Source organism: Neltuma alba, unplaced genomic scaffold (genome assembly GCF_004799145.2).
Source record: "Neltuma alba isolate B1F8T4 unplaced genomic scaffold, ASM479914v2 tig00012194_pilon, whole genome shotgun sequence".
Taxonomy (NCBI): Eukaryota; Viridiplantae; Streptophyta; class Magnoliopsida; order Fabales; family Fabaceae; genus Neltuma; species Neltuma alba.
Window position 1 is genome coordinate 115,375 of NW_021636734.1, and position 27,031 is coordinate 142,405.

The 27,031-nt window shown below is 35.2% G+C and overlaps 2 protein-coding genes across 2 annotated transcripts; one reads left to right on the forward strand and one right to left on the reverse strand.

Annotated features, from left to right (window-relative positions):
* The first annotated feature begins 16,118 nt into the window (after positions 1–16,118).
* LOC114724628 (transcription factor CSA-like) lies at positions 16,119–18,509 on the forward strand. Its single transcript, XM_028911019.1, has 3 exons — positions 16,119–16,896; positions 17,088–17,524; positions 17,610–18,509. Exons 1-2 carry the CDS (start codon positions 16,461–16,463, stop codon positions 17,483–17,485), a joined length of 834 nt encoding a protein of 277 aa, XP_028766852.1. The 5' UTR covers positions 16,119–16,460; the 3' UTR covers positions 17,486–17,524; positions 17,610–18,509.
* Positions 18,510–22,817: 4,308 nt separating this feature from the next.
* LOC114724619 (WUSCHEL-related homeobox 11-like) lies at positions 22,818–24,552 on the reverse strand. Its single transcript, XM_028911010.1, has 3 exons — positions 23,955–24,552; positions 22,992–23,167; positions 22,818–22,874 (listed from the first exon to the last, which is right to left on the reverse strand). The coding sequence occupies exons 1-3, from the start codon at positions 24,550–24,552 to the stop codon at positions 22,857–22,859; spliced, it is 792 nt and encodes a 263-aa protein (XP_028766843.1). The 3' UTR covers positions 22,818–22,856.
* Positions 24,553–27,031: the final 2,479 nt, after the last annotated feature.

The window sequence follows — 27,031 nt, forward strand, 5'->3', positions numbered from 1 at the left end:
ATATTTACATGAATTCTAAGATTCCACGCATAACATATGCAACGCCATTGGCCTAACGGCAATAAAAAATATAGAACCAGTTTTAAATATCATAAACTCATCGTATTTGAACTGTTTATATCTAATTTGAATAGTTTAAATTTAAAATTAAATATAAGATAAACGTACGGTGCTCATTCAAATCAGATGATATGGACCGAAACTGATTCCCAAAAGTATCCACCCCCTCTTCGCCCCATTCCTCAGCAATGACGTCACCCATTTCCCTCCAGAATAACTCTTTTCTCTTTACCCAGCATTATTCAACATCATCCTCCTCCTCCTCACGCCTTCAAAGTCCCCTTAAACATCATCACGTATCAGATATTGAAGACCGAATTAAAACATGTTTAATGATCTATGCTTAACAACGATAAAATAATTCCTCAAATTTGTTTGCCTTATGAATAGCATATGTTTTTGGTACTGACTTTGTCGGAACAGATGAAAAACAACGTTATATCTCAGAATATAATATCAGCAACATACATACATATATATATCTATATATATCTGATTCACGGCAAATTTACCAAATTTTTGTATCCGCGAGTCCTATCTCAGCGGTGCGAAAGATTTGTGAATGTCGTTGTATGAATAAATTAATAAATTTCAATCACAGCAGATGCTAATTAAAGTGTTTGTTAATCATGCCTGCCATTGTAGTGCCAGAATCATTTTCTACAGTCTGTATCTTTTCGTTGATTTTATACAGAGATTTGGAACTTGACCAAGTTCGGAATCTTTCCTCCCCACTAAGCCCCAAATGCAAAATTGGAATCTCGCGGTCACTATCTGCTGTGATGTTGGTCGAGGTTTTTTCAGTAAAAGGAGAGGATTGATCGGCGTTAAAATTGGGAAACGACTGTGATTAAAGTTAAATTATTTACTCAAAACCTGAGGTCCGAATACAATGTTCTTGGGAATTATAGTCCATAAACTTACCTTCCCTTTTTGTTTCTGGTGCAGGGTCAATCTTTTTATCATGTGGACCTATCGGAAAATGGAAGCCTGATTGATTAAATTAAAGTCAAAAGTGACAGCGGGGTGATTAATTTGCATCAGTAAAAAGGAACGAATTAATTGAACGAAAAGTGGGGCTGACATGCACAAACAAACAAAAGCAAAAACTCGAATTATTAGACTTTAAAGGAGCTAGTTTGAAAATTATAGTGTGATTGACACTTGCGTTGGACTGCTGTACATGATTTGCTATGAAATTTTCTCTGAAAACGAAAGAAATTAAAGAGAAATAGGTAGAGTCAATGTCATTTGATATTGGCAGAGCCTGACGGAGAAGACAGGAAGACCGTTTAGCCGGAAACTGGTCCATCCTTGTTCAAAAAGCCAAATGAAACACGATGTCCTCAGCGTTTTAATTAGGAGTTAAATCAGGTTAGGAAAGTGCACACTTTCACGACATGAATATGAATCTATCACTGAAAGATCTATATAAAATGACAGCATTGAAACATGACACTAATCTTAGGGATTATACATATGAAGGGTAGGGATCTTTAACTGATCTGTCTTATTTTCGTGCTGCCCCTGAACCTATAGGTGTAGGTTTGAACAACCACGCCATGTTTTGTCTTCTCCGACGCAGGAAATGCATGGCTTGCCAAACTTACACCCTGCACCATTCGAGTCTAGATAGCTTTCCATTCTGATCATGATTGCTCTTACCATTCTTATAAGTTATGGTCTTTGATTCATTATAGGTGTTTCGAGTGGGAGAGAGAGGAATTGATGAGATCACATAACAGAAGAAGGCAATATTGCTACACAGTAGGTTCGGTGTAAGAGATAATGACAATGATTGACACCAATTAAGCAATAATGCCACGTGCAGAAAATAGGGTATAGGTGCTAAAGTTAGGAGGTATTATATATGGCTTTAGTGTCTGTAACGTGAATTATTTTGTTCTTGTTTGGGAAAACTGTGTCATCCCAGAGTATGAGGCAGGGTGGATATATAGTAGGTTAATTACACAAATATATATGCACTGACGAGCATGAAAGATAAAACCAAATCGATGTATGGTCAAATAAAGGAGGAAATGGCGGTGGCACTAACAATTACCAAAGCGTCCTTTATTGTCAAAAAAGGCTGCGCTTCATGTTACATTTTGTTACTACACAGGGACAAACTTCAACTAATCTCAAAAGTTGTCACTTACACCCACAAATGCCATTGTCTTGGAAGTTGCGAACTCTGATAACTCACGCTATTCAAATAAATATAGCTAGCTGGCTATCTGGAACTGCAATTCCGATCCTATATGTTGATCTTTGATCCAGGATGGTGGGGACTGTGCTTTTGCTTTTGTTTTGAATGGATTAGTTGATTTGCCGAGAAAGACACCTAACATAGTGTCTGCGTCTGACAATATCTTGGGCTTTTGTTGCTTTCCGAAACTCCATCAAAGCGGGCATTGCATTATCATATGAAAAGCATCGTCCATAGATTGACAGAATCCTCTTTGGTCCTTCTACTTTAATAGACACTACTTGTTTGTGATGCGATGTTAAAAAAAGACGTGAAATTAACACCAGAAAAGGATCGGTAATAACATCGAATCGCAAAAACGTTTATAATTAAATAATCTGATTTGCTTGTTTGTTTCTGCCCTGCATATATACTGTCACTTTGCTTCTTGATATTTTCCATGTTCATGTTCCCAAACTAATTAACGGTGACAAGATATGTACATATATGTATCGTACTTTGTATCATTTATGTTAGATTCTGTTTGTATATATTTACTATAACCTCCGCTCTCATAATTCTTTTGTTATGAATACGTTCTCGCGAATGATGTTTTTCTCTGCTTCCTATTCGAAACAGTGATGGACAGGAATATGTATGTAGTGATATCTATTTGATTTATTTTATCTTCTCTTGCTTTTTTTTGACGAAAAAATCGCGTGCGTCCGTGTGTGCGTGTGCGTGTGCGTGTGTGTGTGAAAATTGATAAATTTTATAGTAAGTTTCCATATAATAATATTGTACCTGGGCAAAAGCAGTGAAAAGCAAGGAAAAGGAATTCTTGATTTAATATGTTTAAAGAGACACGACGAGAAGAGATGCATGAATGTGGCAAAATCAAGTTCGGTAGAAATGAAAGTGGAGAAAAGCATCTTGCTAGCTGACTTCCCATGCTCGAGCTTAATTTATTCTAATGTCGTCACTTTTTTCTTCTCTTTATCATCTCGTTTCCAATAAAAGCTATATTACATAATGATGCAGAACCCACATTATCAGCAAAAGTAAGTGACCCAGTTGAAAATGTTCATATACCATTCACGGGCTCCACTACTGTATCATTACATTTCTAGCTTAGCTCCATTGATCGGCTTCTCTTTTGAATTTTTTAATTGGCTTACGTGATTCACTTCAAATTCAATGATCTAAATTCTTGTCGTTAATTCAAGCGAGAACCACATTTTTTTTCGCAGATTGCCATGTAACTACCATGATGGTGACTGCAGGGTTTGGTGTACCCAAAGCCTGATTAATTAATTAATTAATTAATTAAATGGATTAATCATGGATACGGAGTCATGAAATCTAGAACTTATAAAATAACCTTTTTTAATTCTGGAATGTGCAGCCGACATTATTGAGATTGGGAAACTAGCTAGCCAGGGAAACGCTTACTAGTTACTGCATTCGGTCTTTAATATAAGATTTTATTTAATTTTTATTTTGATCATAAGTATAAAACCTTAATACACCCTCTCTCATTTTCTTTTTTGAGATGGTTCTTATAATAATAGTAATTCTAGCCAATAAACTTGATTAATAACGATATTTTAAGAAAAATAATACTTATTTATTATAAATAATTAATTCAACTAGTTTTTATATTTAGGACTGAGAGTCCTCAAGGGAAGCCAGCCTTGCTACTGTAATATATTTAGAATAACTAAATGAAAAGGTACAGATATTTACGTTGGTCTTGTGCTTGGAGTCTGTCGTTCCGGTTCTGGGAATGTTTGTTTGTTTTTTTTCTCGTAATATGTTCTCCGACCAAAATTTAAATGAACGTGAATGTTGAAACTATATAGTATGCATATATAATGATGGATACTCTGCACTTGTTTAATGAGCCAAATGGGATTAGGTTTCATAATATTCTAGTTATTCCTTGGGAACCCAAGTCATGGGTTTGGATCGATGAGAAAAACAAGAATCTGTAAATTGACAATCTTGGTCGTTACCATAACCCTGTAAACAAATTAAAAACGACTAATTTAATCCACCGATCAACATCTCACGAGTACAATAATCCAATTTTCTAATAGTACTACTGTTCTTCTTCGCTCTCCCTGTTCTAGGATCCAATTATCAATAGTTCGATCGGCTTTTTTCTCCCCTTTAAATTTTAGAATCAGCGATTCTGTTTCTTCTTTTTGAGCGTTATATTCTTGGGATAGAGAAACAAAATAGAACAGTGTAGTATAGGATTAGAGGTAGAAAGACTGAAAAGCTAAGGGGGGCTAGAGACAGAATAAGATTATTCCAATCAAGGTTAGGTAAGACATGTACGCACACCAACACCAAGCTATCAATCAATTAATTAGTGTAGGTTTTTGTTGGCAAACTAGCGGTAGCTATCAGAAAAAATCATAATCATGATTTAATAATTATCGGGGAAAAAAAAGTGGACAGAAGGGGTTGTTAGTTCTACGTGGCTTGTGGTCTCTGAAGGGTCAAAATTTAAACATGATATAAATAAATAAAGCGATTCGTGCATGCATGCAACAAAATAGGGGTCAGTGAGAGCATGAGGACGAGAGAAAATGTCAGACATGCGAATATTGGGTGGGACACAGCCTTTGAAAGAGACTTATTACTAATAATCCCTTCTTATTAACGGCATCGTGCTTGACTGATAATCTCACTGATTAATTAGGCACGTTACATCCTCTGCTGTATTATAGTACTTTCCGTCCTAATCATCTGCTTGCTTTTTCATCTCCTGCTCCGCTTAACCAGAATCAATTCCAATATTAATATAATATATAATATAATGTTAAAGTAATAGAGAGCTTGCTAAATTATTCATAATCCGTGAACAATGATGTGGCCTTCCTGAAGTTTCATGCGAACTAAATAGGGTGGTAAGGTGGAATGTCAGGTACACTTGGTTTAGTGTTGACAAGTAGCATTATATATTTTCATACAAATTTATTATTATTATTATTATTATTATTTTATTATTATTGGAAGAATACTCTTTGCACTAAAAAAAAAAAGTTATTATTGACGGAATTAGCGACGGAAAATTATTCAGTCGTTAATTTCTGACGGATTACTAACGGAAATTCCATCGCTAAATTTAGAGACGGATTAGCAATGCAATTTTTCAGTCGCTAGTATTAGCGATGAAATTTCTATCCGTCACTAAATTCTATTGCTAATCCGTCAGAAAATCTGTTAATAAACAATTTAGCGACAGAATTTTTTCCGTTGCTAAATTGTTTGTCATAGAAGTTTTCATCACTAATTCTGTTGCTTATTCTATTTCGTTGCAATTTCGTCGCTAATTTTAAATTTTATTATTTTAGATTATAATCTTACAATAATCTTGACTATTAATAATAATTAAAAATATAATAAGAATATTAATGACTTTTTTATACAAACTAATATATATAAGAAAGAAATAATTTTATCATATGTACAATATATTGAAAGACATAATATATAATAGAATTCAAAACCGAAAACTAAATTTATATGAACACAAACTAGTATTGAAGTGAATTTTAAGTTTCAATCATTAAACAATAAAATTTAATCATTATATAATTAATACCCATGATATAGATTGATTTTGATATTCAAGACAAAAACAAATGGTATATATAAAGAATTTTAAAACAATAAATTATATAGGATACACATACAAGCAGGAGAATATTATTTATCCTAATCTATTCAAATCATTTAATTTTTTATATAGAATAACTTATTAGATTTTATTATAGTAGTTATTTTTTGAATAACAAGATTTTTTGATTAATTGTAAATAGTTTTCGTCAAATATATAAAACACACATAGGTAATATAATATAGTGTAATATAATACATATATAATTAAATTGTATATCTTATCAATGTTAATTAAAAAATAAATTTTAAAAAATATTTATAAAACAACTATTTATGATTTAAAATTGAAAAATAGTGTCATTAGAAATTTAAATTATATTAAAAATATTTGTTTAAAAAATAAAACATTATAAAATAAATAGTAAAACAAATATTTAAAAATTATTTTGTCATTAAAATAGTTATGATTAAAATTATCATATAGTTTATTTTTAGTTTTTAATAATATATATTTATATATAATTGTTTGTGTAATTAATATTATATATAATATAATTGTTTGCATGGCATTTTAATTTTTTTTTCCAAAAATCGAGTCAGTGACGGATTAGTGACAGGAATTTTTGTCAATAATTAGGGACAGAAAATTTCTGTCGGTAATTGGCAATAGAAAATTCTATCGCTATTCCGTGACTAATTAGCAACATAATTGAAATTCTGTCGCTAATCTGTTTTCGTCACTAAATAAAAAATTCTGTCACTAATAGCATGTTTTTTTGTAGTGTTAATCCTACGCCAAATCTCAGTGAAGTCGAGTTAATTAGTCAGTGAAATATAATCATCTATTCTCACCGTGAAAGCAGCAATATCAAATTTGGCAACCATATTGTAAAAGCTGAGACCGTGTGCGGAAAATAGTAATGACTAGTTTATTGTTAATGATATGTGGAGTTCTAGACATAACATTCATTTTGTAAGATAAAGTGCAAACAAAGTGAATGCTACCTCTTATTATTAATATAAAAGTTAGTTAAAAATTCAACATGATTTTAAATATAAAACCTAAATTTACTCTGTTGTTGTCTATTTTGCTTTCAAGTGATTGGACATGTTAAGAAGTTACTGTTAAGATATATAGTTCAAATACATATGATTGGTAATAAGATTTTAAGAAATATAACATCTATTTATTATAAATAACTAACTTGTGTCATATTATTAACAAATTAGTTATCTAATTCTCATATTAAATATTAAATAGAAGGGGTGGTGTTATATTTAGGATGAGTTATTAATTATAAGCACGTGTAACACGTTAATTGAGCAGCTTTGTGACGATTGCGTGCCCGTCACGGGCAGTTTTAGTGTGGGTAAAACGAATTTTGCCATACCCAGCGCGAGGTGAATTAAGAAACAGTGTTCACCATTTTACCGTGCTATGGGGTGGAGGGCGTGGAGAATTAAGTAGGCACGCACATTATTCAATCATAAGGTTTTAGAGGTACTGTTGTTAATTACAGAGACTATGAAATATTGTGGGTATCTACTCTGCATCCTACCACTTATGTCCTGTTTGGCAATCACATTTCAAAGTTAGGCCCCGACACTTAATTTGGTTCTATTATTATAATAGTTATTATTATTATTATTTCTCCCCCAGCTTCTAATTCAATGATGCCTACCGTCGGCACGACACAACCCTACATAATTTGTTTGTTCATTTTTTTTATTACTCAATAGACGAATAACCGAATTACGTTGATAAAAAAACAGTTAAAATTAGTTAAGAACAATCAATAAGTAAAAAGTATAATTTTTCCCCCAAAATGCCCTCATTAATAAGGAGAGAGAGCATGAGAGAAAACAATGGTAAATTATTAAAAGAAAGAGAAGTGCGAAGGAGAGAAAGTGTGAGTTGTAGATAATAAATATCGGTAAAATAGAAAATCAACACAAAAAAATAGAGACAACTTTTAAGTATCTCTTATATATAAAAATATGTTATAAGCATCAAATATCTCTTATAATAAGAAGCAGAGGGAATTCTATTAGTGTACATATATACGTGTTTATGATTTGATAGTGTATGTAACTCAATCCATATCGCCCCACATATGCATGCCTGTCTGCTGGGTGTCACTTTCGGAGCTTCGTTAATCAGTACTTTTATAGTATTTAATTACTAGTAGTTTATATGATGGCTGATTTTGATTGCAAAACGGTAGTTCTCCTTTCCTTTCCAATAAATTACTTATACTGATGATCTGCTTGGCAAAGTACTACTCGTGTCCGATAACATCAACGTAACCCTCATTACTGTTAGTCTCGTTCATTAGAAAGGGACAGTCACACGCGTACGAATCTCCGTCCCCTCTCCAACTTCCCCACTCGAATTATGTGGACGCGTTAAGGGCAATGCCGTCCGATCATCCAAAAGAAATCAAATCAATCGACAACAATCTTGATGTTGTGTTCTAATTAAAAATTATATAAAATAGTCATTTTCTCAAAATAAATAAAAATTAAGTAAATAGTTACATTATGAATATGAACAGGACAATAATAAATACTCCCCCAGTCTTAGTAACATAGGGTTTAAATAATTGAATGGCGTTTAAAGAAAAAATAGTTAAATTTGGTTAAAAACAATAAATGTATTTTTTTTTAAATGTCCTTATTTATTATGAGAGCAGTTAAGAGAGACGTGAAATAAATAAATAAGGAAAGAGAATATATGGGCAGTATATGTCATTCTCTCCCTATTTTGTAAATAATTAGCCATTTTTTAATTAACGCTATTCATAATTATTGAAAAAAGAAAACACTAAATATAATAAGACAAAAAAAAAGTATCACATGTTTAAAAAAAATCAAAATAAAACTTATAAACAGGACCAACCTCGTCTCTAAAAAGTGAAACTCAAATGAAACACCAGAGAGGGAGTATACGGGGAGGGAGATGAAGAGGGGGAAGAGCAACAGTGGTTGATTATTGGGGATACGGGAAGTGCTAGAAAACATACAGGGGTGGTTGGGGGGTGATTTTCGTGAAGTACAATTAAGGGGACATGTGTGCTTTGGGTTGAGAGGGCGAGGCTTCATTTGTTGTTGTCAGAGAAAGTCCACACGTGAGTGATATCACACACGACGTTACTTTCGGAAGAGGCTGAAGCCCTCAGTCAAACCAGTCTCTGCTTCCTGACGTCACCCCATATCTCATCTCATGCCCACTCCCCCGAGCTTCACGTTTTTCTCCCAAGTGGTTAACCTTAACCACTGCTATTATTCATCGGTACTATGCATTCCTGCTTAACTCCCTCCCTCTAACTAATCTTCCTTATCCATGCTGCTGGCTGCAATTCTAGTACTACTGTAGTACATCTGTCGCGCGCGCATCATGCATGAACTTCGTTTTGCAATAATTAATTACATAAATTGCAATTGAATTCATTTTGATTACGCAAAGGAACGTAACTCTGGCCACGTGTCTTTTTTAAAAAAAGAAAAGAAAAACAACAAAATTAAAACCTTTTTAAATTCGTTCTTATCACACATCGAAGCTACATATAATATTAATATGTGAGTTTTCTAGGCTGTTTGTGACAAAAGCTTTCCCGTCACTGGGTCGAGTTCGATGAAAGACGTGTAACGTTAAATTTATTAATGAACTGTATTATTCATGAATTATGAATATGATTTGGTTTTTAGGATGCTTACAAGAATGACTCTCAGGTGTCCTGGCAGTGCCAATATGGACGTCTTTCACTCTGATCGATGTCAATCACGATCTACCGAAGTAAAAAGTAATAAGTAATAAGGAATAACAGATGAGGACATCATGGGAATTACATTATTGTGCTGATGGTGATTGCAACCTCTCATATTTCCTTCTCTCTCTTTTTTTTTTCTTTTTCTAACTATTGGATTAAAATATTTCAACAGTTCATATTTTAATTTTTTATAAACTATTTGTAAAAAAAAAATTAAAATTATTTAGTGCATTTGCAAACTATCAGAGTCAAATTTAATATGGTTAGTAACTAATTATTTATTTATTTTAATATTTTAATAATGATTTAAAATAATTTAAATCTCAGTCATTAAAATATTAATGTTAGGGTTAGAAAAAAGAAGAGGAAAAAAGGAAAAAAGAGAGGTTGTGAAAGGAAAAACGTGGGTAAGGAGAACGGTCAGAGTGTTCACGTGCGGGTGGGAATAGTTTTGCATTTCATGTTTCGGTTTGTTGGGCAGGTCACTTTTGTTTCCTAGTAATTTATTATTACAACAATAACCATATATTTTTAAGAAATTCCGGGAAAATAAAAATATAACTGTTTGATAATAAAATTTGACGTACAATCTTCATTACAAATTCGACTGTTTCTTTTTGTGGCCTTTGTGTAGGGTTTGTGCATGCCTTTGTGGCGCGTTTTTGGCCCCCGTATATACTATATAATTCCACTTTTTTGTTGTTTGTTGTGGTTTGGATGTGTGGCTGCTATGATTGCATCGGCGTTGCAGGCGAAACAAAGAAAGGAAAGGGAATCTTGAGAAGGCAGAGGCCGGGGGGGCAGGGTAAAAGTGGGACATGCGTGGGCGAGCAAGCAACTTCCTTCACGTAACAAATAGTAATAAATAACCAACCACTTTCACCCACCACTGTTTTTTTTCCCCCACCCTGTTTTACTCTATGCATGCATTCCATGTTTTAATTTCCCACCTGCTCTAATTTACTCCTTTTTTTTTTATTACATCTCTAATTTATTCCTCAACATGATACTCCCTCCGTTCCTTATTATAAGAGACATTTGATATTTATGGTATGTTCCCATATATAAGAGACACTTAAAAATTGTCTCTATTTTTTGTATTGATTTCCTATTTTACCCTTATTTATTTTGTCTCCAACTCATACTCTCTCCCCCTCCACTTCTCTTTTTTTTAATAATTTAATTGTTCTCTCTCATACTCTCTCTCCTTATTAATGGGGACATTGTTGGAAAAAACATTATACTTTTTATGTATTAATTGTCCTCAACTAATTTTAACTGTTTTTTCTATCAACGTAATTTTGTTATTTGTCTCTTATAATAAGAAACGGAGGAAGTAATTGATAAACAAGTGTGATGACGAGGCCTCCCTTTTCAACCATCATTATTATTATTATCGCTTTGAATTACAAAAAGAAGAAAACAGGCGATTTGAACCTCAATAGGTCATAAAAACCGGGAGATACATTATAACTTCAAAAAAGTACTTACTTCATAACCTTATCAGTTTTGAGTCACATTTTTTCCGACTAAACCAATTATTATCGATCGGTTTTGTATCAGTCTAACTAACTATCTCCCTTCTTTAATTTTCTTAACCCAATATTCGATATTGCTCATCAACTAAATAGGGTATTGTCAATTTCAAAAGTAAGCCAGTTATAAATATTCGGAAGATGTACGTCCAGTATAAAAATCAACGCAATCACTATTACAAAAAAAGAAGAAGGTAACAACAGTTTTGAGAGTGACGTCTATACTATCAACGTAAAATGTACAGGATTTTACGGTGGTAGTATGTGACTTTTCACAGCGGTTATATAAATAACCGCCATGAAAGGTTTTTTTTTTTTTTTAAGTCTACATCTCACCCCATTGATTACGATAGAATGGGAGAACAAAGTCCCAAAGGAAGAGGTCTAGAAATCAATTAACCAATAATCTCTTACCAATTAAAAGCATTCTGATTGAACAAATGTAGATTCTTTCCCGCTATAATAGCGCCACTTAGCTTCACCTTCAACCACCAGATTGAAGTCACTAAGATTTAATAAAGATAAAATCATAGACTTAGATCTAATAAAAATCATATTTCTTTAAACTCATATTAAACATCATATTTTCAACCAAAAAAAATAATCATATCAAACCACAAAAACTATGAAATCCACAGAAATAATGGAGGTGGAAAATTCACAAATAAGAATGAAGAGGATGAGGCAATGGCGATGGCGACGGCAACAGTGACGGTGATGGAAGAACATAGCGGAGATAATAGAAGCACATGATAAATGTCGACAAAGGTAGGGAGAGGGAGAAAATCGAGTGAGGATGGTAACGGGGGACTATGAGCTCTGACTCTGAAAAGTGAAAACTATCCTTTAATGGATTTTAAAATGCTAATAGACTTTTTACGGTGGTTTTTTAAATAAATATCTTTAAAAGTATCCCTATAATTACAGAAATGCCACTGTCATATTTTTTTACAGTGTTTTTTTAATAACCGCTATAAATTAGTATCGTGAAAGCTCTTTTTTAGTAGTGAATTAACCAACCATCTCTCTCTACTCTCCTCCTCTTTTCAACTTTACTGCCGCTGTCCTTTTTTTTTTAATTATTTTTTTTGGCCTCCGATTTCCACTATCGTTTCTTTACTCTGAATTCTCTCCAATAGATATGCCTTTTTCTTGGGGGGAAAAAATCTTTTTCTTACCAATTAAGTATGCCTCGCTCGTGGAAAACACAAAAAAGCAAAAGGACCAAAAAAAACAAGGGAGGACTCACTTGGACATTCTTTTTTTTTATGAAATCAAAATTGATGGTTGGGTTTAAGGAAAAATGCAGGGAAGTGCCGGTCCCAAAAAACAAAAAGACGAAAATGTTGGGGAGAGCTTCTAGGTCCCCGCCTATTGTTTTTGGTTCAAAAAATAAAGCACACTAGCATATGAGTATGCATGGTTGTATTATTATATTGGTACTACCAAACTTACTCACTTTAATTTGTTTCCATGCTCACATCCCCAGGCAACCCCCTCGTGCGCCATATTATCATATTCGTCTTTATTCCTGCAATCAGATTAATTTGCTCCCTGCCTTAATTAATCATTCTTGATTAACAACCCCCACAAATTAAATTAAAGCGTTCTCGTCACGCCTCTTTCGTTAGCTAAACTCCGCCCTGCTCGATCGAAGTAAATCCTACGTATTGGCGCTGCAAGCGCAACTTCTATCTCGAATATCAAATATTTTTATTTAATTTGTAAATTTTTTAAAAAATAGTTAAGGTGGTTATTTATAATTAATGTTTTTTTTTTCAAAAATATTATTATCATTTAATCATTAGAGTTTGATGTACCAAAAAAAAATTTCCTCAATAGATGGAGGTGCCATATATAGGAAGGAAGCAACTGATATGAAAAAGTGCAGGGATTTGAATCTTATATTTATGTTCAAATTAAAACTATCAAGTATATTACTCTACAGTAGCGTAAGGTGTGTCTTAAAACATGTTCCTTATTCAGACGGTACTTTATTTTATATTTTGAATTCTAGATTATTACGCGTCATTGATTAGTTGTTTCCACTGAGGCTACTGGACTAATGTGCTTGTTCTTTTAACGGCTCTGAAAAGCCATATGCATATTCTTTAGAGCTTTTGTTCAAAGGCTCCTGCTTTTCAAATCGGCCAGAGAATACCTACATGACCATCGATTCTTTCCCCTGAAAATCGAAAGACAAGATATTTATGGCATTAAAATATCAGTTGACATGAGTTTGTTTCTATTGATTCTTTTAAGGGTTAAGATGTATCTAATACCTTAAAATATTTTTTTAAATCTATCTAGTACCTCGAAATATTTTGTGGCGCATTCAACATCCTGAAATAATTTTAAAATGCGTCCAGCATTTTTTTTTTGCCTTAATATTAAATGCACAAAAAAATATTTTTGAATGCTTGATGTACCTAGAAAAATATTTTGAGATGTTGGATACACCAAAAAGATATTTTACGGTATTGGATGCATATAAAAAAACTTCAAAGTGTTAGACATATCATAGAATATTTTAAAATACTAGACGCTTCTGAAAAAATATTTTTGGATACTGTACTAATTTTGTTATTTTATGTCGGCTTCAGACGGTTTTATGCGTACACAGTCTACTGTACATCATGGTGAAAGCAGCGTCAGGGGTACGTATACCTTGAGAATTATACGGAAATTTGAATATTTTCCGTCGTATAATTACCGTCCATTTACAATAGTTTGAAAGAAATACAATTTTTTTATTAAACTTTAAAAGATCTGCTTTAAAGGTTATTAAGTTGTTTCCCCGGAACTAATTAGGATTAGGATGTGTTTTGTGCTTTTAACAAGTACCCACAAAAATATCTACAGATGATTTCTTATGTCAAGATTCGAGCTCGTTTTAGGGGGTGTTTGGCAACGCTCTTCGTAAGACAAAACAAATCCCTCCACATATCTCCTTAGTAAACCATAAAAGTATTTTTAAAATAATAATTTTGTTTCCATCCAAATACCTTCTTAACTTACATGGCATCAATCAAAACTTGCACTAGTTTCGCTATTAATTGTGAGTCCTCACCTCTCACTAGTTTTATTGATCACAATAATAATATACTAATTTCAATAATTAATATAAGATCTAGTTAACTAATTTGAAAATATTAAAAAAACCAAATAAATTACTTTAAATATTTATATTTATAATTTTTTAAACTAATTTGCATGACTTATAAATTGATATATAATTTAATTAATGATATATATAAGTATTTTAAAAAGACCATATAACATACGTTATAATTAAATCATTATTTTATTTTTTTATTTTTAAATTAATCAACTCAGCCCTATTAAAAATTCATCCACGAAGTATTTTTTTTATCAAAATGCAAGCGCAAGGAGTAAAGGTGTTTACCTAGAGGAAAAATTGTAATTAGGTCCTACTCAAGAGAATTAAATACAAAAAAGACTCTTGAAATCATGAAATTATTTTGAAGTCCCAAGAGACCTTTTTGTGATAAATTTTATTTGTTTAATTACCAAATTATCCTCTTTAATGAGTTGGCAAACCAGCCGCGATAGTTGTCAATCCTTGCATCCTAAGTTGTCAACCACTGCTCTTTCAGCTGTCAATGCAAACTTAAAAAAAAAAGTGGATAATTTGGTAATTAAACAAATAAAATTTATCGCAAAAAGGTCTCTTGGGACTTCAAAATAATTTCATGATTTCAAGAGACTTTTTTGTATTTAATTCTTTTATGTGGGATCTAATTGTAATTCTTTCTCACATAAATGTCTGCGGGGATAACTTTTCAGTGGAATCTGGGATTAAAAAAGAAAGAAAAGAAATAAAAGAATTTTTTTTTACCAGCAAAAGAAATAAAAGAATTACAGTTTGGAATTCCAACACCTTACATGCCCATAGATGGTCAATATCAACGAGACAACGAGTATTAGCAATCCGTTGATTTGACCCCATTTAACCGTGGAAGTTAAATACTACTATAATTCTAACGAAGTCGGACTCGGAGGTCTATAAAAGAATAAAAGAAATGTTAGGCAATGTAACGATGGGAGTGAGTTGTTAATTGATTGTTCCTGGAGTAAATTAAAAAAACGAGAGGGAGGTGGAAAGAGCAAAAAGGGCAGAAGGGAGGGGCGTGGACAGGTGGAGGTGACGAGGCGTGTGCTGAGCTGGAGTTCGGAACGGAGGGGTCCTTTTTAGGGGTTATCAATTTTAGTTACATTTGAAAATGCGAGAACTGAGTCCGGGAGACAACCTGCTTCTGTTTTTTTTAACCCCTCAAAGCCCGAGATGATGCTGAACCCTCAACCCCCCATTCCCACAACCCACACGAGCGCTTCTCGATTCTCTTTCCCCTGTCTTTTCCTCCGCTCATCAATTTCTAAGCTGACCTTTTCCTTTTCCCCTTTTCTCATTTTTTTTATTCACTTCTTCCCCTTTTTTAAATTTGGAAACTCAGCCCGACAGAGCAAAACCCCCTGCCTTCCTTCCCTTTTTTTCCTTTTCTTTTTTCCTACGACATTATAATGTATTACTCTAATCTTTAATTTAAGATATAATTAGAAAATTAATATTAATTTTAAATATAAAACCTATTTTATATAATTATTAATTTTTAAAAAATCATCTTTATTGATATTCTCTTAACAATAAGTAAAAGATAAAAAAAAATTAAAATGATGCTTGAGATATTTAAAATATATATCATATTAGTTTATTCATCTAATATTCTCAATTTATTTAAATTAGTTAATTAAATTTTATATATTATATGTTATTATAATATTCTATTCTAACTAATCCATCTTTTAAAATAATAATAATAATAACCAAAAAAAAAAGGACACCCGTCCGCGATTCCCCCTTCTTTAAAACGTTCGTCTGTCTCTGATCCTTGGACCTATAGCTCAACCCCACCAGCCCTGTCCCCTGGCTTCTCCGTTCTCTCATCTCCCTCTCTTCTCCGACACTGTTACTTCTGCTCATGGGTGTGAGAGAGAGCGGAGCTAAGCAATGGCACTAATTTCACCTCCCTTTCTTCTTTCTTGATTCTCGCGTCCCCCTTTATTTTTTTCACCAGTTTCGTCTCGCTAACATAAGAAACGGAACCGTTCGCCTCTCACTCTCTGCTTTTCTCCGCTTCTGCCATTCTATTACTTCGTTGCGGAAAATAATTCACTTAATCGGAACTCGGAGCCTTTCCGTTTTCTTTAGTTTTGTTGCTTTGCGATCTCTGCTTTTCCGGGTCATCATCCTACATGAGTTTTCACCACTTCGAAAATGGTAGCGACCGTTTCCGCGGGGCTATAAAACAATTACTCTCCGCTCCTCTTTTTGTTTCCCAGCGTCCTCTCTCTAACATTTTTGGGGCCATAGGTCATCCTGGCGAGATCGAGTCTAGCAAATCTGAGATTGGATTTCAGATTCTGAACCCTTCCTTCATGGAGACCAGAGCAACGGATAAAATCATCGGTGAAGTCGACGGCCATTTCCGGGTCGAGACAAGCGGCCTGTCCCTGAATCTGACTGAAGAAGTAGAAGCTAAGAGGCCCGATGCCGGCACAAGTGGCCACACTAAGCTCTGTGCTAGAGGCCACTGGAGGCCCGGTGAAGATGCCAGGCTCAAGGAGCTGGTGGCGCAGTATGGTCCTCAAAACTGGAACTTGATCGCCGAGCATCTCGAAGGACGATCAGGTAATCAATTTCTCCGCACAAAAAAAAATTGCAAAAAGCGTCTTTCTTCTCTACTTTCCGACTGTTTGTTGTTTAGCTGAGTTCATTATTTTGAGTGCGTCTGACATAGGGAGAGACCGATTTTAAGTCCATTGCCTGCGACAAAAGACTGTTCTTTCACGTTGTTTTTTAAAAAATGTTTGGATTCGCAGGCAAGAGTTGCAGATTGAGGTGGTTTAATCAGCTGGATCCTCGGATCAACAGAAGGGCTTTCTCCGAGGAAGAAGAGGAGAGACTGTTGGCGGCTCATAAGGCGTACGGTAACAAGTGGGCTTTGATTGCCAGGCTGTTCCCAGGGAGGACCGATAACGCAGTGAAGAACCACTGGCACGTGATCATGGCGAGGAGGCAGAGGGAGCAGTCACACGTTTTCAGGAGGAGGAAACCCACTTCTGAGAACAATGTTCCGAACGGATTAAAACTCACTCTAACCAACAATGCCGGCAGCGAATCCAGCATGTCAAGCACCAGAGACGAGTCTGCTTCAACCTGCACTAATCTCTCCCTTACTCCCTCCTCCGCCAAACCTCTCCTTTCGACTCTAGTCTGAGCCCAGTTCAGAGTTTTCAAGGCGAAGGAACACCGATCGGTATGCCCAACTCTATACATGTTAATATGTTATTAGTGTTTCTTCTTAGGATCGTAAGCTTATGTTGTTTGTGGGATTATCGCAGGAGGAGCCGGCGGCGTTGGTTTTGACAAGTTGTTGGGCGGAAGGAGTGGGGCAGGCATGGGAAAAGGGAAGGGCGCGGAGCAATCAAATAATAATTCAGATTCGAAGTCGGAAGTATCAGTGGGCGAGTCAGTGGGCACCAACAGGAAGAGTTTGTCATATTCTGGGGAAAGTGAAAACGTGGGCGATAAGAGGGACATGCCTTTCATTGATTTTCTGGGGGTTGGAGCTGCTGCATAAAGACGATGACTTGTGCACTGAAACAAACAAGAGTCAGAGAAGGAAACAGTGGGTTTGGAGGAGCAGGCAAGTGAATCTGCAGGTGCAGAGCCCATCTGCACCCTCGTGTGTACAGTTAGTTTCGTAATAGGGAAAAAACTAGCCAAACAAGAAATGTAATAAGAGGGAAAAGACAATGGGGAAAAAGCAACTAAAGAAAAAAAAGGGGGGGGGGGGGAGATGGGTGTGAACGGGTGGAGAATGCTTTGGCGTTTTGGGAATGAGGAGAAGCCAAAGTAGGAAAGAGCTGGGGCGGTGTAAGAGTGAATAGAAGTAAGTAGTAGGGAAAGTGGTTTAACATGAGAGGGGTTTTGAGTAGTGCGTCTGCATGGCCTGCAGTATGAGTACTGCTTGGTTGACCCAGTTTTACATTAATTAGTGTGCTGTGCTGTGTTCTGCTGGTTCTAGCTCTAATATGCACCATTAAATGGTGGACTAGGGAGTAGTAGGGGATTAAATTAAATGCTCAAGTAAATTAGAGGGACGAAGCCACTCATTCAAAAAATCCCGGTGGGGTCTCTCCCTGCTCATTGCTTTCGTAGATTCTGAAAAACGTGACTTTGATTTCCCAGTGATTTTTATGTCTATTTCCGTTTGCATATGTATTTATGTCGGTGCAAAAATATTTATAGCCGTCTAACAAACTTGTTATTAGTCGCATCGCTATCGCTGAGTCGGTCCAGTTTTTGCTTAACAGCGACATTTGCCTACCCCCACTGCTGCTCCGCTTTCATTCACTTTTTAACCAAATGAAAATCGGATTTAAGTTTTCCAAATGTGTTTCTCGTGTTTGCCTTTTTTCTTAGAACAGTCTGAACCCTCAGTTTATCAAATAGAGGAGGAAAAAGGAGCGCTGATGGTTGATTGCGGGGACAGATTATTGCAACAAGTTTGTGAATTGCATCCGGGTAACCTTTTTCTTTGAGAAAGAATCATCATTTTCTTGGCAAAAACGCGGAGAGCAATTTTATTACCTCTCCGAGTTGCTTGTGTTGTCCAAAATAAAAAACAATATAAAAATAAGCAGTATACTATGCTATATGTTTAAATAATGCAATAGAAAATATTTTATTTCAATACAAAAGAAGTGTGCAGCTATTGACAAAGGTTTGTGGGCGACGTCAATGTACCGTATTCTTCAAGTTTCGGTTTTTCTTGGATCATTCCCCACAACCCATGACCAAAATTAAAATTAAACTGAAGCTCCGTGTTTTAGATATCAACCGTATTATTTGTATTTCACAGATATAATATAACTTGTACCTTTTATAATATCATGTAGACATGTAGATCTAAAATTTTTTAAACAAACCTATCTATTTATGCATGCAAGAAACGCTCGGAAAGTAAGAGGACTTAAAAAATGACAATTTTATAGCAAGCCTTTTTTTTTTTTGGTCACGATAAAAGAAAATTTGAACTCTTGCGACTGTCGTTTGTAGGTCGCTACTGTTTACCGGGAAGCCATGTAAGCTAGTTGGAGGTGGCAATTTTACAGCACATAAAATATTAATATACTAAAATATGAAACATAATATGCCATATACAGATAATTAAATAACTGGTTAAAAATATTTAAAATACACTAATTGGGAATGGAAATGCACATGGAGAGGAACACATTCTTGGGGGTGAATAAAACGTTAAGTTTTTGTTGTTTTCCGAGACACGATGGCGTTTGCCGCATGGCAATAGGTGTCCACATTGGCAGAGACTCGTTTCCGTTATGTTTGACTGCGGTGAATCAGAGCGGCCTCCTGATATTATTGGGGGTTATTTGACGCCGTTTAAACGTGCCCTGGGCTGGGCTCATCCAGGGAGTCCCCATGCGTCCAATTATTTAACGCGTTTCTTCCGATGCGGGGCTTTTGCTTTTGAGCCCAATAAAATTACTCTTGCTTTCATTGTTTCAAAATTAAAAAGCAACTGAGTTGAATCCTTTGCAATGAGACGAAGCAAGGTTTGAAACTCCGTTGAGAGCAGTACCGACATCTATGGCCTCAAACAAGATTCTTTTAAACAGGAGGACACCTATACCTAGTAGAAAATAAATAGAATAAAAAAAAAAACTTCTTCTGCTAAAAAGTAAAAGCCACATTTTTCTCAAACATGCCATAATTCCCGTGTTTTCGACGTGTTTGGTGTGTGTAGCAAAGAAGATCGTGCTCAAGACGGAACTGACACTGAGACAAAGTGTAAGAGTCTTACACATAAAAGGCGAAGGGTTTTGATAAAAGATGAGGATTTCGCTCTTATTCCCTCCCTGGAGAAGTGGGGGAACCAAGTCATACAATTAGCACAAGATATCATCGTTTACATGTTTTAATTACAATATCATCTTTACTATCCCTGAAAGTTAGCCACATTCACTCATCATAACTATCCATCCCTCCTTCGTTCTTTAGTTCAAATATTGAAAATCGACTTCTATATCGCCCGATTTATTGTTTTAATTAGTGATAGGTTTTTTCCCCCCATAAACATGCGGAGAAATAATCCATTTATTGTTTTCTCAAAGCCTATGTGATGCAGGGACTGATCAAATATTCATCAACGAAGCTGTATTATTTTGCCATCTTTTTTACGACGTTGGAGGAATTATCCGTATTATTGTAATTAGTTAAATTGTATTGATTCATAACACTTGCACTCCAAATAGCATTGTCAATACTCAGTGATCATACTCTGAAAGCCTGTGCAGGAGATCATGTCAATTTTGAAGTGAACTTGTTTATTTCGAGACGAGAATCAAGATCACGACCTCGTGAACTTCAGTACTACTCAAGATCAAAGAATGGAGATGGGCGATGATGGAATATTTATATCATATTAAAATGTGGTACAAACAAATACATCAGATCAAGACGCACAAAATAGGGGGGAGGATGTGGAATGGAATCCACCAAGTTTCACATTGAACGAAAGTACTCCAAGCTGGAACTCAGACAAAAGAAATTGTACGCCGTACCAACTAAAGTTTTAGGCTTTTGAAATTAATTAATGATTAATGATGGGCTCCACTGAGAAATATTGAAATAGGTATGCTCATGGTGGATTTTTCTGGTCAACACAAAATCCACAATCTGAATTTAAATAATCACCTCAAGTATGCACAGAATCTAACATGGGGATGCAAATATTCATAATTTTATTGACATGACAACCGAAAGACTTAGATTACTCACATGGTATTTCTATGTAAGCGTGCCCTCGTCTTAATATTCTGATGAGATTACTCCAAAACTTGAAAAGAATCCAAGAAATCTGTTACAAACATCCGTCTGATTTGCATTGGTTATATTGGTCGGTGTGGGGACCAAACTTCAGAACATATATATACACACACATTTTCATTCCAGGCTCCTCAACAATTAATCCACGTACAGCCATCCACTGCCCATGCACTCTCACCAAAATCTCAATTATTAATTAAGATAGCAGGTAATTTTAAGCGTTTCACTGATTAATACTAAACCATATGTTCTTCATATTAATCATCATCTTGCTCTTTATTATAATAATAAATACTGTATGACCGTAATAATAAGCCATATATCTGCCGTAATAGCAGGCTAGGCAGCTGGATCGATCTGCCATGTTGTTCCCCTGCACCGTCAAAATCTTAATTTGCTTTGTATATAGCCTCGTTACGTTGTTGTCACCGGCGGTAATTTAAGTTCAGATATATAAATATATGTGAACTATATAGAACATATCATAATTTTCTTTCCATTGTTATTCAGAACGGGCTAATTTGGTTGGCTTATATAATTCTTTTTTAATTATGTAATAAGAGTTTGGACCTGTTGACTATTGCTACGTACGCACACCTCATTTCACCCTTATTATTTAAGTTAGCTCTTTTTAAGCTGATTGAGTTTGGTCGATTTTTTGTGATTTTGTTAACAGTCCTAGTCCTTATTAATAAATCAAGATAAGTATTGATTGAGATTAAAGTTCACCAATCGAATCATTTCGAGGGGAAGAGTTGAAAGGAACATTATTATAAGTTGTCGAACAAGCAACCCGATCTCCTTCCCGTTTTCGTTTACTTTCCCCTCTATATATACAGCTAGGTTAGTTTATTCGCTCATTACAATGCGTAGTAATTAATAATTCTTGGCTCTCCTTTAAAAAATAATTGAAACCGAAGGTTCAATGAATTGAAACGTAGTCTTCCTAAACCGAAGGTTCACATATGTCGGCCTTTACCTGATTTTGCTCATGGAGAAGAGAATGGATGCGGGGAAAAGATAGACATATACGTGTGAGTGAATGTTTCCAACCATAAAAGAACCACTTTGAATACTCTGTCTAGCTTTTACGGGTTGCATTTTCCTTTTATTTCTATTTAAGTAATAAAATTATATACTAGTTCAATCCCAGATATGCTAGGAGTATCAACACTGTACTCCATTTTTCCGAAGAAACTGCACAATGGCGACATCGCGTATTGTTTAAGCTCTGCTCTAACATCTCGCCAACGATTTTGACCGCTTGAAAGTATTGCTCTTTTAATTTGGTCCCACCATGTCATGGCGTCTTGATTAATTGATGAAACATATATAATAATTTTAATCATCTTATCACTCAGATCATAACTGATGTTTATTTAAAAACTAATTGATCATTTTAGTTTGCCACACCTTTGCTTTCATCTGGCTATCTACGTCAGTATTTCCATGTATGTATAGATGATGAACCTTGGGGGGGGGGATCTAAAATTTATATATATATATGAACGAGAATTTATGTCTAGATGTCGGCATGAACTTCCTGTAGACTGTAATCACATAATAGAACTCTATTATTTGAACCACATATAAAGATCTCTGAATTTTTGAAGTGTTTTTTTGGGGGGAGGGGGGTTTAGAAAGAAAAGGGGATTGCCGACAAAGGAAGTTTAATTTGGAGAAACATAAAAGGAAGCTCCCACTGCTGCTAGTGGCCTGTATGTGGTCATACTTAATCATGTTGGCTTTGAGACCTGTAAACGAAATTCCAGATTGTCAGAGAAATTAGAGGAACTCTCCGACTGTGAGGAGTAAATTAACAATATGGAAAGAACACAAATAATTAAATATGGGCAATCTGCGCTCATAACCAGAAAGTAGCTTTCGCCATGCTGCAAGCTCTGCATCAGGAAACCAAACTCATTGGTGGGAAGTGGCACCCCGGAGGAATGAACTAACACTACGTCCTCCCCAAACATTGTTTTTATGTCCAATGTTCCCCTTGGAACTTCCGTTGCTACTCCATTGATAAACACTGTGATAAGTCCTGAAATTGCAGTGCCCCAAATCCCCACCCAGTTATTCCAAAATCAGTATACATACCATTGGAAAATTAAGACAGATGACCTCTAAATACCTTTGTTTTTTTTTTGGTCAGTAAATACCTTTGGTTTCTGTTTGAACAATTTTCCATTAATTCATCACCTCATCATTGTAAGCAAAAAATCTGTATCTGTTATATATATATATAAATATATATATGTGAATATATATATTGCAATCAATTGGCAAAGAGATGGAAATCTAGGGAATTACCGATCAACCACGAAAGCTGTTAGGGTTTGGAAATCTTTCTTAATAAGTTTGGATGGAAACTCGAGTACAAGAGAAGGGGGGAATTGAAAGGCAGAAATTGAGTCTGCTACAGGAAATTTGGCTGGTATTTTTTTCACAGAAAAATTTTACCACTTTAAGGCAAAAGTGTCAAATCACGAAAAAGTTGCAACTTTATTCTGTAGGCCTTTAAACCTAATCAGCTCAAACAGTTGAACTTTTTCATATGCCAAAATACTATTAAATTAAAAAATTCACAGTGAGTACATAATGATAGTGATTATTGAAGATTCCCTCAGTACTCTGTAGGATGGCCTAAAATGAAGTGGCGGGTTGTTTTATAATGGATGGAAGCAAGGCTCAAGACAGAATTATTTAACTGTGTTAGGGGAAGAGGAGTATTAATTAACACATAGTTAAATATTTTTTTTCAGGAAAAAAGGGGGACTATGCACTGTTTTGATGATCCTGATGGAGAAACACAAACATGCAATAATTACCAGAATGATAGTTGAAGGTGGAAGCATGAGATGGAGGAGGATATAGAGCTGAAGAAGCAGCCGAAGTGTGATCAAATTCGGGGAAACCCATTTGAGAAGCCACCGAGAAAAGACCGTCAAGGGCTTCTTGGCCGCCAAGCATGCCGCAAGAAGAAGAAGACGAACCGGAGAGATCAAGGAAAGACGGAGAAGCCGCAGCAAAAGGCACGGAAGTAGCAGGAGGAAGAGGATCAGAAGGGGAGGTGGTGTGAGGTTGATGATCATAGGGAATTGCACCGCCACCGGCAAGTTGAGGCTGAAGCTGGTTTCGCTGCTCGAGGGAGGCCTGCATCTGGCGCTGGCGGCGGCGGGATCTGGAGCGGCGGTTCTGGAACCAATAGAAGACGTTTGCGTCGCCGACGGAACCGAACTTCTCGAGGAGCTTCCGGATGCGGATGGTTTCCTCCTTGGGGGGATTGACCATGCCACTGTTGAAGATGGACTCAAGGATGAGGATTTGCTCAGGCTTGGGAGTCCACCTTGACCTCACCGGCTCGCTCCTCTCGGAGGCTTGGTTCGGAGTATTGGTCTCCTGTTGCCCCTCACCTTGATCTTCCATTCCTATGTACACCACCCTACTTCAATCTAATAAGATATCTCTCTGAAGCTGAAACCTAGGCAAATTATATATTATATGCTTTTGCTCGATCACTATTTATATTCCCAACATACTATCATTATATAGAAATACCATTCTATTAGTACCTCTCCTCCTCCTTCCAATGCCACTCATTAACTAATACAAGGGCTTTCATGTACACCAGTACAGAATTATATTAACCTCTCAAATTACCCAACCGCCCTTCAATTTCACCTAGCTCCTCTCCTTGTTATACCTTAGCCTTCCCCAAAATCATGGATTTACACCTTTCTATCTCAATTATTTTTCATTTAATTATCTGTACACTTGATTATTTTGATAGGTTAGTTTTCCCACCAAATGAGCTTCTAGTCATTTCCATCATTTCGCTCTTTATTTTTACTAACGCACCTGAATTTTTTTTTTCTGAAAAGAAAATAAGCTTATGCGGGTATATATTATTACTATATTGGGTGTGTAACCTTTAAAGACACACGGTGGGAGCTCATGGCGCCAGTTAATTTGACACGCGTTTATTAGTAAGGGTTGATATTCTGCTTTTACCTATTATAAAAAGATGGACGATACAGGCAGTGGAGCATATATAATTTTATCCGTAATTAATTTAATATATATGTGTGTGCGTGCTTTTTCCCTTTGGAAACATACGGATCTCCCCAAAACCCGCGTTCAAAGAGAAACTCCCTCCCTTCTTAAAGACGATGGTCTATAAGGTCCTGCATTGGTCATCAGGAGTCATTGATATTCGAAAAGGGGTTTAACCATTTTGTTTAATTGTGGTTTATAATTTAAGCTAATGATAACGCACGCCAAGGAAATTGTTATTCATCGACTCCGTAATGCCATTTTATACCATGATGAGATCGACATATAATATATTCAAACTCACTCAATCATGTTTAATTGGTTGATGCCCCCAAACTCTAATCTCAACCATATTTAAAGGATTCTTCAATAATAACTTTTATGTTTTGTGTTACAAAACACATAATTAAACGTTCATTTTGATGGGAATAATTAATTTTTAAATGTAGTTATTATAATATTTAATTACATGCTCAGAAGTTTTATACCGAGAAATAATTTCAGTCAGCTCGGTTAGATAAGACGTATAATCTTATTGATGAGGACAGGCAATCTTATTCAGGACAGCCACTTGAAATGGAAAGAGGAGCAGAGTGGGGTGTGGGAATCTCGCTATTTGCCAGAGATCAGTCTTTTGGAGAAAGTAAAGAGAAAAGAATGGCATCATATATTTCGCTTCAATTAACTTGATAATAAAACATATATATAAAAAACGGCATGTAAAAACTGTTCATATTTTCAAGGGCTCATCCAGCAAAAATTATAATAGCATTTCCCGTGTGATAAAGATAAATAATCAAGTTTTATTGTTGTCAATAGTCCCATGTAGACACACACATATACGAGGTGAGAAAGATGCATAAATGACAAAGAATTTGATCCAATATTTTAAGGTTTTGAATCAAGATATAATGTTGCACCTACTTATTTACTCAATAGATCTTTCTGGTATTCAACTCTCTTCCAGCCCCAACATTACTCCTTGATGACCTAACCATGTTGGAAAAGATCTCTAGGATGGCTGCTTTATATATATATATATATATATATATATATATATATATATATATCTTTCCCTTCATCCTTAGCTAAACCCCCAAATTGACACATCAATACTTCATCCGGATAAAACATTACTAAATAGGGGCTTCATGTTTCTTGTATTGATTTCTGTAAGCGGGACAAATTTTTGAGTATGCGAAATAATTTCATTTCTTCAATTCTATCCGATGTGTGTTGTTTTATTGGTTATCTTTTTTTCTATAAGATATAAATACTTGGACTGTATTCATGCAATACTACCGTATATTGACAGCTGAATTAATGCGGCCATATTATAATATGGATGGCTCATTCCCTTGCATCATTGATATGTAAATGTACGAGGCCGGGCTAATTGATTAAGGTTAGACTTTATTTGAATCGAGGCTACTGTAGTGTATATAATTTGAGTGATCTATTAGGGGGGATATATATTTTATACGGTCATACATCCTCGTAAATTGTCAAAAACTAGTCCCATTTGTAACCCCCCACATTCACGTTATTCAATGGCGGCATGGCATCCTTTGTGGGATAATTAATTAGCTGGAAGGAATTGTGTATACATATATATGGTAAAAAAGTGTAACGCGTTTGTCGCAGTAAAACTCTAGAATATTGGGTGCATGATCAGGAGATGGTCTATTAAAGAAATATTGAGAAGCTCAAATTCGGGGAAGGTTTGCCTTTGACCAATGAAGTAACTTACATTCCATGGTCAGAGTTAGTAACCCCTTTCTTATTTGATTCACACGAACTTAATAATAAGATACTGTATCAGTTGTATTCGCCACTACTAGCTTCCTGACTA